This window comes from Mya arenaria, chromosome 3 (genome assembly GCF_026914265.1).
Source record: "Mya arenaria isolate MELC-2E11 chromosome 3, ASM2691426v1".
Classification (NCBI taxonomy): Eukaryota; Metazoa; Mollusca; class Bivalvia; order Myida; family Myidae; genus Mya; species Mya arenaria.
Window position 1 is genome coordinate 67,488,654 of NC_069124.1, and position 14,737 is coordinate 67,503,390.

The 14,737-nt window shown below is 38.4% G+C and overlaps 2 protein-coding genes across 3 annotated transcripts in view; both read right to left on the reverse strand.

Moving 5' to 3' along the window:
- Nucleotides 1-4,792: 4,792 nt before the first annotated feature.
- On the reverse strand, nt 4,793-11,810 carry LOC128226218 (uncharacterized). Its single transcript, XM_052936110.1, has 3 exons — nt 11,806-11,810; nt 5,906-7,035; nt 4,793-5,655 (listed from the first exon to the last, which is right to left on the reverse strand). The coding sequence occupies exons 1-3, from the start codon at nt 11,808-11,810 to the stop codon at nt 4,793-4,795; spliced, it is 1,998 nt and encodes a 665-aa protein (XP_052792070.1).
- Nucleotides 11,811-12,087: 277 nt separating this feature from the next.
- Nucleotides 12,088-14,737, reverse strand: part of LOC128227462 (SCO-spondin-like) — a 31,352-nt gene continuing 28,702 nt past the window's right edge. For both annotated transcript variants that reach the window (XM_052938032.1, XM_052938033.1), the window contains 2 exons: nt 14,534-14,634; nt 12,088-12,914 (listed from right to left, as the gene is read on the reverse strand). In XM_052938032.1, the coding sequence (XP_052793992.1) occupies nt 12,771-12,914; nt 14,534-14,634 (245 nt within the window). In that variant the 3' untranslated portion in view covers nt 12,088-12,770. The remainder of the gene's footprint in view (nt 12,915-14,533; nt 14,635-14,737) is intronic.

The following is a 14,737-nucleotide window of genomic DNA, read 5'->3' on the forward strand; positions in this document are numbered from 1 at the left end:
AGCGGTAATACGTCGTAATACTAGTTCATATACATACTTAAACCTATTTGCATCCCCTCTCGGTAATCTGACATTATAGTTTCAGGCAACATTCTTACTCAAACATAACGATTCAGATAGTTTTCAGAGTGAAGGGTTTCTGGGTGGTCGGCATTTTTTTTTTAATATTCACGGGGGTGAACCATTACTGTTATTTACAATAGACGTGCAGTTGTAACTGACTTTGAATAACGTATAAACTGACGGGTTTCAATCTGATATATCTAATTTCATGGTGCAAAAGGCAGTAAATCATATTTATGTTGCAGTATCAAAAATAATCATTGCTGAGTTGTGCTATTTCAGAACACGTTTATAGCGTGTCTTCTTCATACAAACGTTTATATCACCATCAGTAATATTAATTTGTATGTCGGACAAACAGACAAACGAACAAAATATTTAATTGTAAAATGACCTGTAAAATGTGTTCTGTCAAAACAAATAGCATATATAATATATTAAACACTTACAAAACATAAACAGTATTTAAACAATCTGTTTCAATTGGATGTTTTAATAAACAGTACACTGAAATTTTACATGTGATACTCCTATTATACATTTGTATGAAAGTAGGTAATTATTTTGGTCGACTGTGCGACGCTTCGTTCTCCGTCAAAAAGAAATTTGCAGGTAAGTACATTCAAGTCAATTATGAAAATATTATTCAATAAAAAAGAATGATATTAATTTCTCACCATGTCAAGTAACACATTCGATCATTGTATATATCATAAATAAATTATACTCTGTAAAAAATAGTGTGATGAAGACGAGTTAGCTTTAACTACAACCGTAACGATTGATTACATACTCTAAAAGTATGAACTTATTTTAAAAGATATATGCCACTGTGACAGAGTATGACAATTTCTACATCAATAATTTATTGAAAAATACACTGTTAATAAATAGGCGAGGGTTTTTATGAGGAAACTAAACAAACACATATGGTGTCTGTTTTGCACCAATCCAAACTTGCCATGCTAGTGGCCATATGCCACACACATGTATTCATCAATTCATCCCTGACTGAGAGTCATTGGCTACCACGATACAAACTAGGAACCACTTTTAATCCAAATTTATTTTACCTTTGACCTTTCAAATTTTTCATTCAGGGAATTCCGGCCAGTGTTATTTAGTCATAATTAGTCAAATGTATTCATGCGCTGTTCAATTTTGTTTGTTTTGAACATCATTTTTTGTTATTTAGACCATAAATGCATAAAATAAAGTTTGTTGTAAAAATAAAAAAATGATTGGACTGAAACACGAGTAATTCATAAACTTTAAAAAAAATGTAAGAGAACTATTCATCCGTAAACCGACGTCGACCATTATCATTACCAAAAGAAATCACATAAAATTTCAGTGTAATGTTTATTAACACAGGAAATGAAATAGTTTGATTAAATACTGTCTATATTAGGTCTGTTTCATAAGTGAAATATATGCTATGTGTTTTGATGAGGTACATTAATTTAACTTCTGTTTGTATGTCAGTCTGTCATAATAAATTCATAATATTGGTGGTAATATAGACGTTTGTAAGAAGAAGGAACGTTATAAACGTGTAATGAAAAAGCACAGTTCAACAACGATTACTTTAAACAATGCGACATGTATATGTGTTATTGCTTTTTGAACAATATAATTGGATACATCAGATTGAGACCCATCAGTCTATATATTATTCAAAATCAGTTACAATGTCATGTCTTCTGTAATCTACAGTGAACGTTCAACCAAAGCATATTTAACTGACCGCGTCTTCCACTTAGAAACCCAGATTCACCATATCAACATTAATCACCTTTCGCAGTGTAAGTTTAAAGAAGTCCCCAACGAAGTATTCATAGTTTCTTGTTTCAGTATTCAGAAAGTTGCCTGAGTCATAGAAAAGCATGCTTTGACTTGTGTTGCCTTATGCAGCATGGTTTCGCTTGAATGCGCCTTTTCTCGAAATATGTGCATTGGTTTAAGCTAAATCGAGACATTTTTTGTAATTTCTAAACAAAAATAGATGCGGTCAATATATGAGCGAAACATCAATTTGGTTTTGTCTCATTTGCATTTATCAAAGCATTAAAGTCAAGATACCATTTATTACAGTACATATATACATCCTTCGGCCCGAGCTAATTTCAAACATCACTCATGTTTGTAGTGATCAATGGGTTTAATGAATAATAGTGTGTGTCCATTTATTTGATATACTCTTCTTTGATTAAATAGCTTAACTAGCTTTAATCCGTTTCATATTGTCGTTTCCCTATTCAGGCTTTGATTTGTCATCATTGACCTGAGAGTCTCAAGTTTTAACAAAACATGATAATTTTGGAAAATTGTCACTGGTTATTGTTTCGTGCACTTGTTAATGAATATGAATAACAAAATATGATTACCTCCAGCGCCATGTTCTAGCGTTAAAATATGAAGTGAACGTCAAGATCAACATGATTCAAATCAGAATCCCAATACTTCCTTAATGACGTAACGCTATGTATGTGCGTACATCACGTAATGGAATGAAGTGAACGTCACGATCTGTCAGTAAATATATCGTACTGAGTGTTACAATAGGCTAAGACGGCCTCAACTTGTGCTACGGGACGTATACAGCGTTTCATTGCTGTCAATGAATGGTTCAATCAAATAGGATAATAAAGTTTAAGCCTTTTTGAGAATGTATTTATTGTTCATTTCGGGCCTTGTGCTCTTAAAACATTTCGTTTGTTAATGTGGAGAACTGTAGGGCTGAATACTCAATGCCTGTTTTAAGTACCCCTTGATGTATGTAATGATAACACGGCGCTGTAGCCTCTAAATTTGTTTGATGTCCCTTTAAATTATAAAACATGCTAAAGTTAAAATATAGACTGGATTAGTTTCTTCTGTAGTTTCCAATTTATTTTATTTTTTTGAATATCCCATGGGAAGCAAATTTTATATAGATTTTCTTCTTCATTTTTGTTCTCTTGTTTAGATAATATTAATACACTTACAAAACAATTGAATTCAACAGGGGTATGATTTAAAGTTTATTAAATATTACATGTTTATCTTTCAAAACCAAATATCACGATACGTTGATGTGAGAAACAGTGGTTTCTTTATTAAATGAGATTTTTCAAATGTGAAAACCATGGAGTGTTTCAGGATAGACCGCAATGATAAAAGTACATTTCTTTGAATTATCCAATTGCGATTTTTTGGGTTCGCCGTACATTGTTCTTTTCTATAAACCTTTTGTATTTGAAGCAATATCATGTGTGATGGGTTGCTCTGGAACTTCTTGGCCCGGGAAATCAGCTTTTAATCAGCGGTAAATCCAGGGATGAACAGCCGACGTTGGTTCAGAAAGAATTATTTGAGCCTTCACAATCGACGATTTATATTCAACGAAAATACTGCTTCATAAAATATATAAGCAACTACAAACATCATGCAGTTATCCGACGCACAGCTGAACACTTTTCATTATAATTTAAACGAATTTAAGAAATGTTGCTAATTGACCATTAAAAGAGTTGAATGTGTCGCTGTGATGTGATTTATGGATGCAATCAAAATTTAGATTATCACTCTATAGTGATGTTAAGACATTATCCGCCTACACAATTTATACGCCAAGATGTTAAATCAACAAATTATATACGACAGCATGTTAAAACAGTTGTTTTGTTAAGGCAATGTTCGTGACCTAAATATATACGACAACGTGCGTAGTGTATTGTTTGGTAAAGCCGTTGTCTGTCGACGAAATCTATACGACTGTAACGGTCCGCTGTAGCGTACGTGCGTTCATAATATAACATTCCGTTATAGACGGAAGTACGTTCATGGTACGTTTGTTTACTTGGTTGATAATATGCAAATTAGCAAAACCCGGGCTCCGTGTGGATTGAGAATTTATGTGTATATAAAGACCAGTCGACCCCTTCATTGTTGAGCGTGCTTTTATCTGTAGGGATCTGTTGGCCTTGTTGGCCTCGCAGGTTACAAATAGTGGCAGTGGTGGGATGTTGACAGATGCCGAATCGGAGTTGCCTTACCCAGAATTATCCCAGGCCAAGCATCGGGACGAGTCTTCTCGTAGGGGAAAGTAATGTAACGGTCCACTGTTACGTAACGGACGTGCGTTCATCGTATAACATCCCGTTACAGACTGAAGTACGTACATAGTACGTATGTTTACTTGGTTTGTAATATGCAAATTAGCAAAGCCCGGGCTCCGTGTGGATTGATGAGTTACTGTATGTAAAAGAACAGTGTTCCCCTTCAGGGTCGAGCATGCTTTTCTCTGAAGGGATCTGTTGGCCTTGTTGGCCTCGCACGTTACACGACAATATATTTACTATATTATGCTGTTATGGCGATGTCAATTGACGAAGTCCTTTTGGCAATATGTTTACTCTATTGCTTTGTTATGGCGTTGCCCGATGACGCAAGGTATGAGACAACATTTTACTCCTTTGTCTTATTAAGGCGATGTGCGATGACGAATCTACACGACAACTTGTTTGTTACCCCTATTTGTTGGTCCTAGCTTTGTCCGTTAACCAAATTTATAGGGCAAAGTGTACATTATTCCTCGAATATTTGTTGTTAAAACGCTCGCCGCGGGCGAATTTTATGTACGGCAATATGTTTACTGGTTTGTGTTGTATTGACTTCGTCCTATTACGAAAGCTAAAAGACAACATTGTACCCTATTGAATTGTTAAAGCGTTCTCCGTTAACGAATCTATACGACTACATGTTTACTGCAGTGTGTGGCCCTTGCGTTGTCTGTTGACGAACTCTGTGTGACAACCTCTGACGAGTATGTTCTATATTGTGTTGTCAAAGCGTTGTCTGTTGACGAACTCTGTATGACAACCTCTGACGAGTATGTTCTATATTGTGTTGTCAACGCGTTGTCTGTTGACGAACTCTGTATGACAACCTCTGACGAGTATGTTCTATATTGTGTTGTCAAAGCGTTGTCTGTTGACGAACTCTGTATGACAACCTCTGACGAGTATGTTCTATATTGTGTTGTCGAAGCGTTGTCTGTTGACGAACTCTGTATGACAACCTCTGACGAGTATGTTCTATATTGTGTTGTCGAAGCGTTGTCTGTTGACGAACTCTGTGTGACAACCTCTGACGAGTATGTTCTATATTGTGTTGTCGAAGCGTTGTCTGTTGACGAACTCTGTATGACAACCTCTGACGAGTATGTTCTATATTGTGTTGTCGAAGCGTTGTCTGTTGACGAACTCTGTATGACAACCTCTGACGAGTATGTTCTATATTGTGTTGTCAAAGCATTGTCTGTTGACGAACTCTGTATGACAACCTCTGACGAGTATGTTCTATATTGTGTTGTCGAAGCGTTGTCTGTTGACGAACTCTGTGTGACAACCTCTGACGAGTATGTTCTATATTGTGTTGTCGAAGCGTTGTCTGTTGATGAACTCTGTGTGACAACCTCTGACGAGTATGTTCTATATTGTGTTGTCGAAGCGTTGTCTGTTGACGAACTCTGTGTGACAACCTCTGACCAGTATGTACTATAGTGTGTTGTCAAAGCGTTGTCTGTTGACGAACTCTGTATGACAACCTCTGACGAGTATGTTCTATATTGTGTTGTCAAAGCGTTGTCTGTTGACGAACTCTGTGTGACAACCTCTGACCATTATGTTCTATATTGTGTTGTCGAAGCGTTGTCTGTTGACGAACTCTGTATGACAACCTATGACGAGTATGTTCTATATTGTGTTGTCGAAGCGTTGTCTGTTGACGAACTCTGTATGACAACCTCTGACGAGTATGTTTGTATATTGTGTTGTCGAAGCGTTGTCTGTTGACGAACTCTGTGTGACAACCTCTGACGAGTATGTTCTATATTGTGTTGTCGAAGCGTTGTCTGTTGACGAACTCTGTGTGACAACCTCTGACGAGTATGTTCTATATTGTGTTGTCGAAGCGTTGTCTGTTGACGAACTCTGTGTGACAACCTCTGACGAGTATGTTCTATATTGTGTTGTCGAAGCGTTGTCTGTTGACGAACTCTGTGTGACAACCTCTGACGAGTATGTTCTATATTGTGTTGTCGAAGCGCTGTCTGTTGACGAACTCTGTGTGACAACCTCTGACGAGTATGTTCTATATTGTGTTGTCAAAGCGTTGTCTGTTGACGAACTCTGTATGACAACCTCTGACGAGTATGTTCTATATTGTGTTGTCAAAGCGTTGTCTGTTGACGAACTCTGTATGACAACCTCTGACGAGTATGTTCTATATTGTGTTGTCAAAGCATTGTCTGTTGACGAACTCTGTATGACAACCTCTGACGAGTATGTTCTATATTGTGTTGTCGAAGCGTTGTCTGTTGACGAACTCTGTGTGACAACCTCTGACGAGTATGTTCTATATTGTGTTGTCGAAGCGTTGTCTGTTGACGAACTCTGTGTGACAACCTCTGACGAGTATGTTCTATATTGTGTTGTCGAAGCGTTGTCTGTTGACGAACTCTGTGTGACAACCTCTGACCAGTATGTACTATAGTGTGTTGTCAAAGCGTTGTCTGTTGACGAACTCTGTGTGACAACCTCTGACGAGTATGTTCTATATTGTGTTGTCGAAGCGTTGTCTGTTGACGAACTCTGTATGACAACCTCTGACGAGTATGTTCTATATTGTGTTGTCGAAGCGTTGTCTGTTGACGAACTCTGTATGACAACCTCTGACGAGTATGTTCTATATTGTGTTGTCGAAGCGTTGTCTGTTGACGAACTCTGTGTGACAACCTCTGACGAGTATGTTCTATATTGTGTTGTCGAAGCGTTGTCTGTTGACGAACTCTGTGTGACAACCTCTGACGAGTATGTCCTATATAGTGTTGTCAAAGCGTTGTCTGTTGACGAACTCTGTGTGACAACCTCTGACGAGTATGTTCTATATTGTGTTGTCGAAGCGTTGTCTGTTGACGAACTGCTTACACTTAAATTGTGTTGTTAAGGCGTTGTAAATGGACAAAATCTTTACAACAAAATGCTTACAATTTTGTGTTGTTCAGTCATTGTCAGTTGACAAAATCTATACGTCAACATGTTAACACTGGTGTATTGTTAAGGTAATGTCCGTTAATTCGAAGGTAAGTTTTAAGTCATAATTATTAACAGCTAATTCATATGGTAATGCAAAGTGTGCGATGTGTGGCGAGATTCGTTTATGTTGCGGCCTACAGCCTAAAAATGAAAATAAAATTTGTTGTGTTCATCACGACTATGGCTTATGCAATTCGGAAAGATGAATAAAGAGGATCAACATGAATAATACGTAATATATTACGCGTGGTTATCTTCAACTTCGCTGATTTAGCAAAAATCTAAACAAAACACATTATGAACGCCTCGATTTCGGATAAGATTTTTCCCACATATTAAAATTGATTAGACTGAACTTGAGACTTAGCCAGGAAAGAATGATAACAATAACCTCAGCTGCATACATAATGCAATACATCGTTTAAAGAATGCACATTATGCATTCATTTTTTATTTGATTTATAAATGACGAAAAATAATTGAAGAACGATCGATTATTTATTCTTTGCCGACACATGTTTGTATTTCGTCAAGATTGCCGACGCTTTCTATAATGTAATTATTGATACGTCTAAATGAGCATTACACATCAAAACCAATCGTGCAAATATAAATTAAAACATATCGACATTTCTTTTTGATCACTGCAAACGTCAGGTATTTTTCTGTTGATTTTAATAGCTAAACCAATCGATCAAAAGTACAAAGGCAAAACGAATATCACAAATAATTATATAATGGTGAGTCACTCTCAATAAAAGCTACACGTAGCCTTGTCCCTCAGCGGCAACAACAACTACATATAACTGTATTTCTCAAAGGCAATTACAGCTCTAAGTTGCAACATATCCCAGCAGTTACTGTCGCTTCACATGGCCATATTTGTCAACAGAAACTAAAGTCGCACATAGCCATACATCTCAACAGTAACTACAGCTGCAAATAGCAATGAATCACTACAGCAACTGCAGCTGCACAAAATCATATATCCCAGCAGCAACTGCAGCTTCACATGTGACTGCTGCGGAATGTGACAGTGTGTAGCTGCAATAACTGAAGGGGTATATAGCTATATGTAGCTGCAGTTATTGAAACTGCACGTAGCCGTATATCCCAGCAGTGACTGCAGCACCACATTGTCATTGCTATATACCCCAGCAGTTACTGCAGCTACACATTGCTATATACCCAACCAGCTACTGCAGCTACACATTGCTATATACCCCAGCAGTTACTGCAGCTACACATTGTCATTTATCCCAGCAGTTACTGCAGCTACACATTGCTATATACCCCAGCAGTTACTGCAGCTACACATTTTCATAAACCCCAGCAGCTACTGCAGCTACACATAGCCATATTCCCAAGCAGGTAATGCAGCTACACATTGTCACCTAACCCAGCAGTTACTGCAGCTACACATTGCTATATACCCAACCAGCTACTGCAGCTCCACATTGCTATATACCCCCAGCAGTTACTGCAGCTACACATTGTCATTTATCCCAGCAGTTACTGCAGCTACACATTGTCATTTATCCCAGGAGTTACTGCAGCTACACATTGTCATTTATCCCAGGAGTTACTGCAGCTACACATTGTCACCTAACCCAGCAGTTACTGCAGCTACACATAGCCATATTCCCGAGCAATTACTGCAGCTACACATAGCCATATTCCCAAGCAATTACTGCAGCTACACATAGCCATATTCCCAAGCAATTACTGCAGCTACACATTGTTATATATCCAATGAGTTACTGCAGCTACACATTGCTATATACCCCAGCAGTTACTGTAGCTACACATAGCTATATACCCCAGCAGTTACTGCAGCTACAAATTGCTATATACCCAAGCAGTTACTGTAGCTACACATTGCTATATACCCAAGCAGTTTCTGTAGCTACAAATTGCTATATACCCAAGCAGTTACTGCAGCTACACATTGCTATATACCCCAGCAGTTACTGCAGCTACACATTGTCATTTATCCCAGGAGTTACTGCAGCTACACATTGCTATATACCCCAGCAGTTACTGCAGCTACACATTGCTATATACCCCCAGCAGTTACTGCAGCTACACATTGTCATTTATCCCAGGAGTTACTGCAGCTACACATTGTCATTTATCCCAGCAGTTACTGCAGCTACACATTGATTTATACCCCAGCAGTTACTGCAGCTACAAATTGCTATATACCCAAGCAGTTACTGCAGCTGCACAAAGCTATATACCCAAGCAGTTACTGTAGCTTTACATTTATGTATACCCCCAGTAGTTACTGCAGCTACAAATTGATATATACCCAAGCAGTTACTGCAGCTATATATTGCTATATACCCAAGCAGTTACTGCAGCTATACATTGCTATATACCCAAGCAGTTACTGCAGCTATACATTTATGTATACCCCCAGTAGTTACTGCAGCTACAAATTGATATATACCCAAGCAGTTACTGCAGCTATACATTTATGTATACCCTAGCAGTTACTGCAGCTACAAATTGATATATACCCAAGCAGTTACTGCAGCTATACATTGCTATATACTCAAGCAGTTACTGTAGCTATACATTGCTATATACCCAAGCAGTTACTGCGAACTTTACATTTATATATACCCCAGCAGGAACTGCAGCTACAAACTGCTATATACCCCAGCAGTTACTTCAGCTACACATTGCTATATACCCCCAGCAGTTACTTCAGCTACACATTGCTATATACCCCCAGCAGTTACTGCAGCTACACATAGCTATATTCCCAAGCAGTTACTGCAGCTACAAATTGCTATATACCCCAGCAGTTACTGTAGCTACACATTGCTATATACACAAGCAGTGACTGCAGCTACACATAGCTATATACCCCAGCAGTTACTGCAGCTACACATTGCCACATACCCAAGCAGTTGCGGTAGGTATACATTGCTATATACCTAAGCAGTAACTGCAGCTACACATTGCTATATACCCAAGCAGTGACTGCAGCTACACATTGCCATTTACCCCAGCAGTTACTGCAGCTACATATTGCCATTTTCCCTAGCAGTTATTGCCACTACATATTGCCATATATCCCCGGCAGTTACTGCAGCTACACATTGCCACATACCCTAGCAGTTATTGCCGCTACATATTGCCACATACCCCAGCAGTTACTGCAGCTTCACATTGCCACATACCCTAGCAGTTATTGCCGCTACATATTGCCACATACCCTAGCAGTTACTGCAGCTACACATTGCCACATACCCTAGCAGTTATTGCCGCTACATATTGCCACATACCCTAGCAGTTATTGCCGCTACATATTGCCACATACCCTAGCAGTTATTGCCGCTACATATTGCCACATACCCTAGCAGTTATTGCCGCTACATATTGCCACATACCCTAGCAGTTATTGCCACATACCCTAGCAGTTACTGCAGCTACATATTGCCACATACCCTAGCAGTTATTGCCACTACATATTGCCATATATCCCCGGCAGTTACTGCAGCTACACATCGCCACATACCCCAGCAGTTACTGCAGCTACACATTGCCACATACCCTAGCAGTTACTGCAGCTACACATTGCCACATACCCTAGCAGTTATTGCCGCTACATATTGCCACATACCCTAGCAGTTATTGCCGCTACATATTGCCACATACCCCAGCAGTTACTGCAGCTTCACATTGCCACATACCCCAGCAGTTACTGCAGCTACACATTGCCACATACCCTAGCAGTTATTGCCGCTACATATTGCCACATACCCCAGCAGTTACTGCAGCTACACATTGCCACATACCCTAGCAGTTATTGCCGCTACATATTGCCACATACCCCAGCAGTTACTGCAGCTACACATTGCCACATACCCTAGCAGTTATTGCCGCTACATATTGCCACATACCCCAGCAGTTACTGCAGCTACACATTGCCACATACCCTAGCAGTTACTGCAGCTACACATTGCCACATACCCCAGCAGTTACTGCAGCTACACATTGCCACATACCCTAGCAGTTAGTGCCGCTACATATTGCCATATATCCCCAGCAGTTATTGCAGCTATTCATTGTCATACACATTAGCAGCAACTATTGCTTCACATAGCCTTATATCTCAATCAAACCTGGACATAATTCGCAGAGAAAGATATGTCATTATATTTTTGTTTTAACGCCTTCAACACAATCTGTCTTGAAAGCTTTTACGTTGGGCAGAGCCGTTTGAAAAGATATCGATGTTATATATCAAAATAATCAGCAACACACATTGATTATAAGTAATGTTGATTCGCATCAACATATTTTTCACATCAAATCATTTTCATTAATTTAATGAAATCACTGGCGTTGTTTATTCATAGATACGCAAGCAAGCTCTTAAATGTGAGTTTAAGTAAAGTATGCAAAATATAAAATAGATCACTTTTCCCTTTAATACTTTTTTTAAAACAGTAGTATAATAACAGTGAATTTAAAAGACAAACTTTGCAGTTTTCAAAATGCATGTGTCTATGCTTTAGATTTGGGCCTGGCAGTTTTAGGAACTTTGCCATTGGCATACATGACACAGCAAACGTGCATGTTCTGAACGCGGTGCATATCTCATCTTTTCAAACATGGAAATCACATGTTCTCTTCAATCTTCACATACCACATAGTAGTTAATAAGTATACAAATCCGGAATAAATTAAAAACCAACAAATCAGTTTTAAAGAACGTTAAAAATGTTGACCTTTCAGAATGCATCTTCACACTTCAAACGTCAGATATTTATTTTGTTCCTTAAGATCCGTAACTATTTCGGATAAAAACTACAAAAAAAAAAAAAATTGTTTCACACAAATGAAATAAGATTGTCGACATTTCAGGTATTTATTTTGTTCGTGGAAGAGCGCAACAAATTCGGATAAAAGCTAGAAATACAAAACGGAATAGTTTCACAGGACTTTTAATATGAGATGTAAAATGACAAATGCTTAAATATATATAATGGTACGAATGGGTTAACAGCAGCAGCAGTAACTGTACTCCAACATTGTCATTTACCTCATTACAACCACAAGCGCAGCTGCACATATCCATTTATCTCAATAACAACTACACATACATGTAGCCATATATCTCACCCACAATTGGAGCTGCACAAAGCCATATATATTAAACCTCTACATCGCGAACAAAATTATGTAACTTTCATTTTAGTTTTAACGCTTTTGACTCAATCGGTCTTAACAATTGTTTTACATAGGGCAGAGTCGTTTGATTAAATTATTGGTTAAATGGAAAAAAAATCATAATAATAATAATAAATAATAATAATAACAATGTTACTCAATAGACGGACTTTTTGAAAATATATGTATGTGTCTATAGCATCGGGTTAATGCTTGTCAGTTTTAGGAGCTTAACCATTAACGTGAATGTACACAGCAAACGGGTTTACATTTCAACCTTGTACAAGCGGCAGATTTTCGAACATGGTATTTACGTGGTCTCTTAAACCTTCCCATGCCAGATGTACATATATACGCGTACATGTGTGTACAAAGTTAAAATCAAAAAGTAATATTGTATCACAAAGCAGCTAAGTAGTTCAAAAAGATGTTAATATTTTATCAAATGGGAAAAGGTGCCGGCTGAAATCGATGGGTTCGTTTTGGTAGAGGTTTTGGTAGCATCTTCACTGGTGGCATCTTGGGTTTGATTGGTGGGTTGGTCGGATCGGAAAACTGTGGTGGCTTGCACTTGTATACACGTACCTGAAAGACAAATGATGTGTACATATATCAGGCCGTTAACAATGAAATTCAAATTTGATTAAAACCCTTTATTTACAACAGGCATTTAAGGGTTTTTTTGTATGTGAAAAACAGTGAGTATGCATAATATAACACGCTTTGGCAAATATGTCATTTAATTGTGTTTTTATACAATAAATGCACACTGCATCATAAGCGGCAAAAACAAAGCGAACCCGCCTTTCATTTAAAAGACATTATATTTCTTCTCGTTTGGTTAAAAAGGACAGTAAATTGTAAAGGAAGTTTGCCTTTGTTATTCATTATGCGGTTATCAATCACTGTCGGGAACTGCGATTTTGCTTTGAAGATGTTTTGAACCTGATGAATTGATGTATTCCATTTCATTTAACAGCTAAATAATGACATTGACCTAACGCAGTATCGGTATTATTCTGTTTTTGAATGATGAAGTGCGGCATAAGTTCAACTCGGGGGCAATATGATCATAGTTGATATATATGTATATATATATCTCAAACACATTCGAAGCAACATTTACATTAATTTACTTTCTTATTATCGATGACATTCAGTTTTGTACGTGACATAATTTTTATGGTAATGGTACAATGGTGACCTTGACAGTTAGTAAAATTAACGATTATAAAACATGTTTGCTAACATTTTGTGAATAGACCTGTCAAATATAACTGACACGTCCTGCAACAAAGCGCTTCATTAGTGCATTTCATGTCGGTGTGACTATATACAGGAAACGACCTCGACGATTAAAGGTTTAAGAGTTGTCCGGTTAGCTCAGTAGTTAGTACACTCGCTTCTCGTCAAGGCATTTCCGGGCCGGACGCATGTTATTTATTTCCGGCCCGGACGCATGTTATTTATTCCCGGTCTGGACGCATGTTATTTATTCCCGGCCCGGACGCATGTTATTTATTCCCGGCCTGGACGCATGTTATTAATTCCCGGCCTGGACGCATGTTATTTATTCCTGGCCCGGACGCATGTTATTTATTCCCGGCCTGGACGCATGTTATTAATTCCCGGCCTGGACGCATGTTATTTATTCCTGGCCCGGACGCATGTTATTTATTCCCGGCCTGGACACATGTTATTTATTCCCGGCCTTGACGCATGTGTTATTCCCGGCCTGGACGCATGTTATTTATTCCCGGCCTGGACGCATGTTTTATTCCCGGCCCGGACGCATGTTATTTATTCCCGTCCTGGACGCATGTTTTATTCCCGGCCCGGACGCATGTTATTTATTCCCGGCCTGGATGCATGTTTTATTCCCGGTCTGGACGCATGTTTTATTCCCGGCCCGGACGCATGTTATTTATTCCCGGCCTGGACGCATGTTATTTATTCCCGGCCTGGACGCATGTTTTATTCCCGGCCTGGACGCATGTTATTTTGGTTTGTTTTTTATCAAGTTCCTCCATATTCCAGTTATCCCATCAATACAATACCAATCTCTAGCATATCATCGTGCAAACGAGAATAATTCATATAATTTGTTATAACTTGTTGATATATTCACAATCGTTGAAATTATCATGAACTCGCAGCTGAACTTACGAACGTTGATAAGAACTAAATAACGCCGATTTTCTCACCTCATCTACGATTCCGAGGAAGGGACCATAAGCCTCGGTTCCAATCTGGCACAGGTTGCCGGCAATATTCAATGCTCCGTGCCGACGAGCGATGGACGTCGCTAAAAATGGTAAAAATAAACGTTAAAGTTAATAGTAATAATTTGTTTGTTGACAAATTTTGAAACACTTGGCTGCGAAATATTTCGGTATGTAACAAGACTT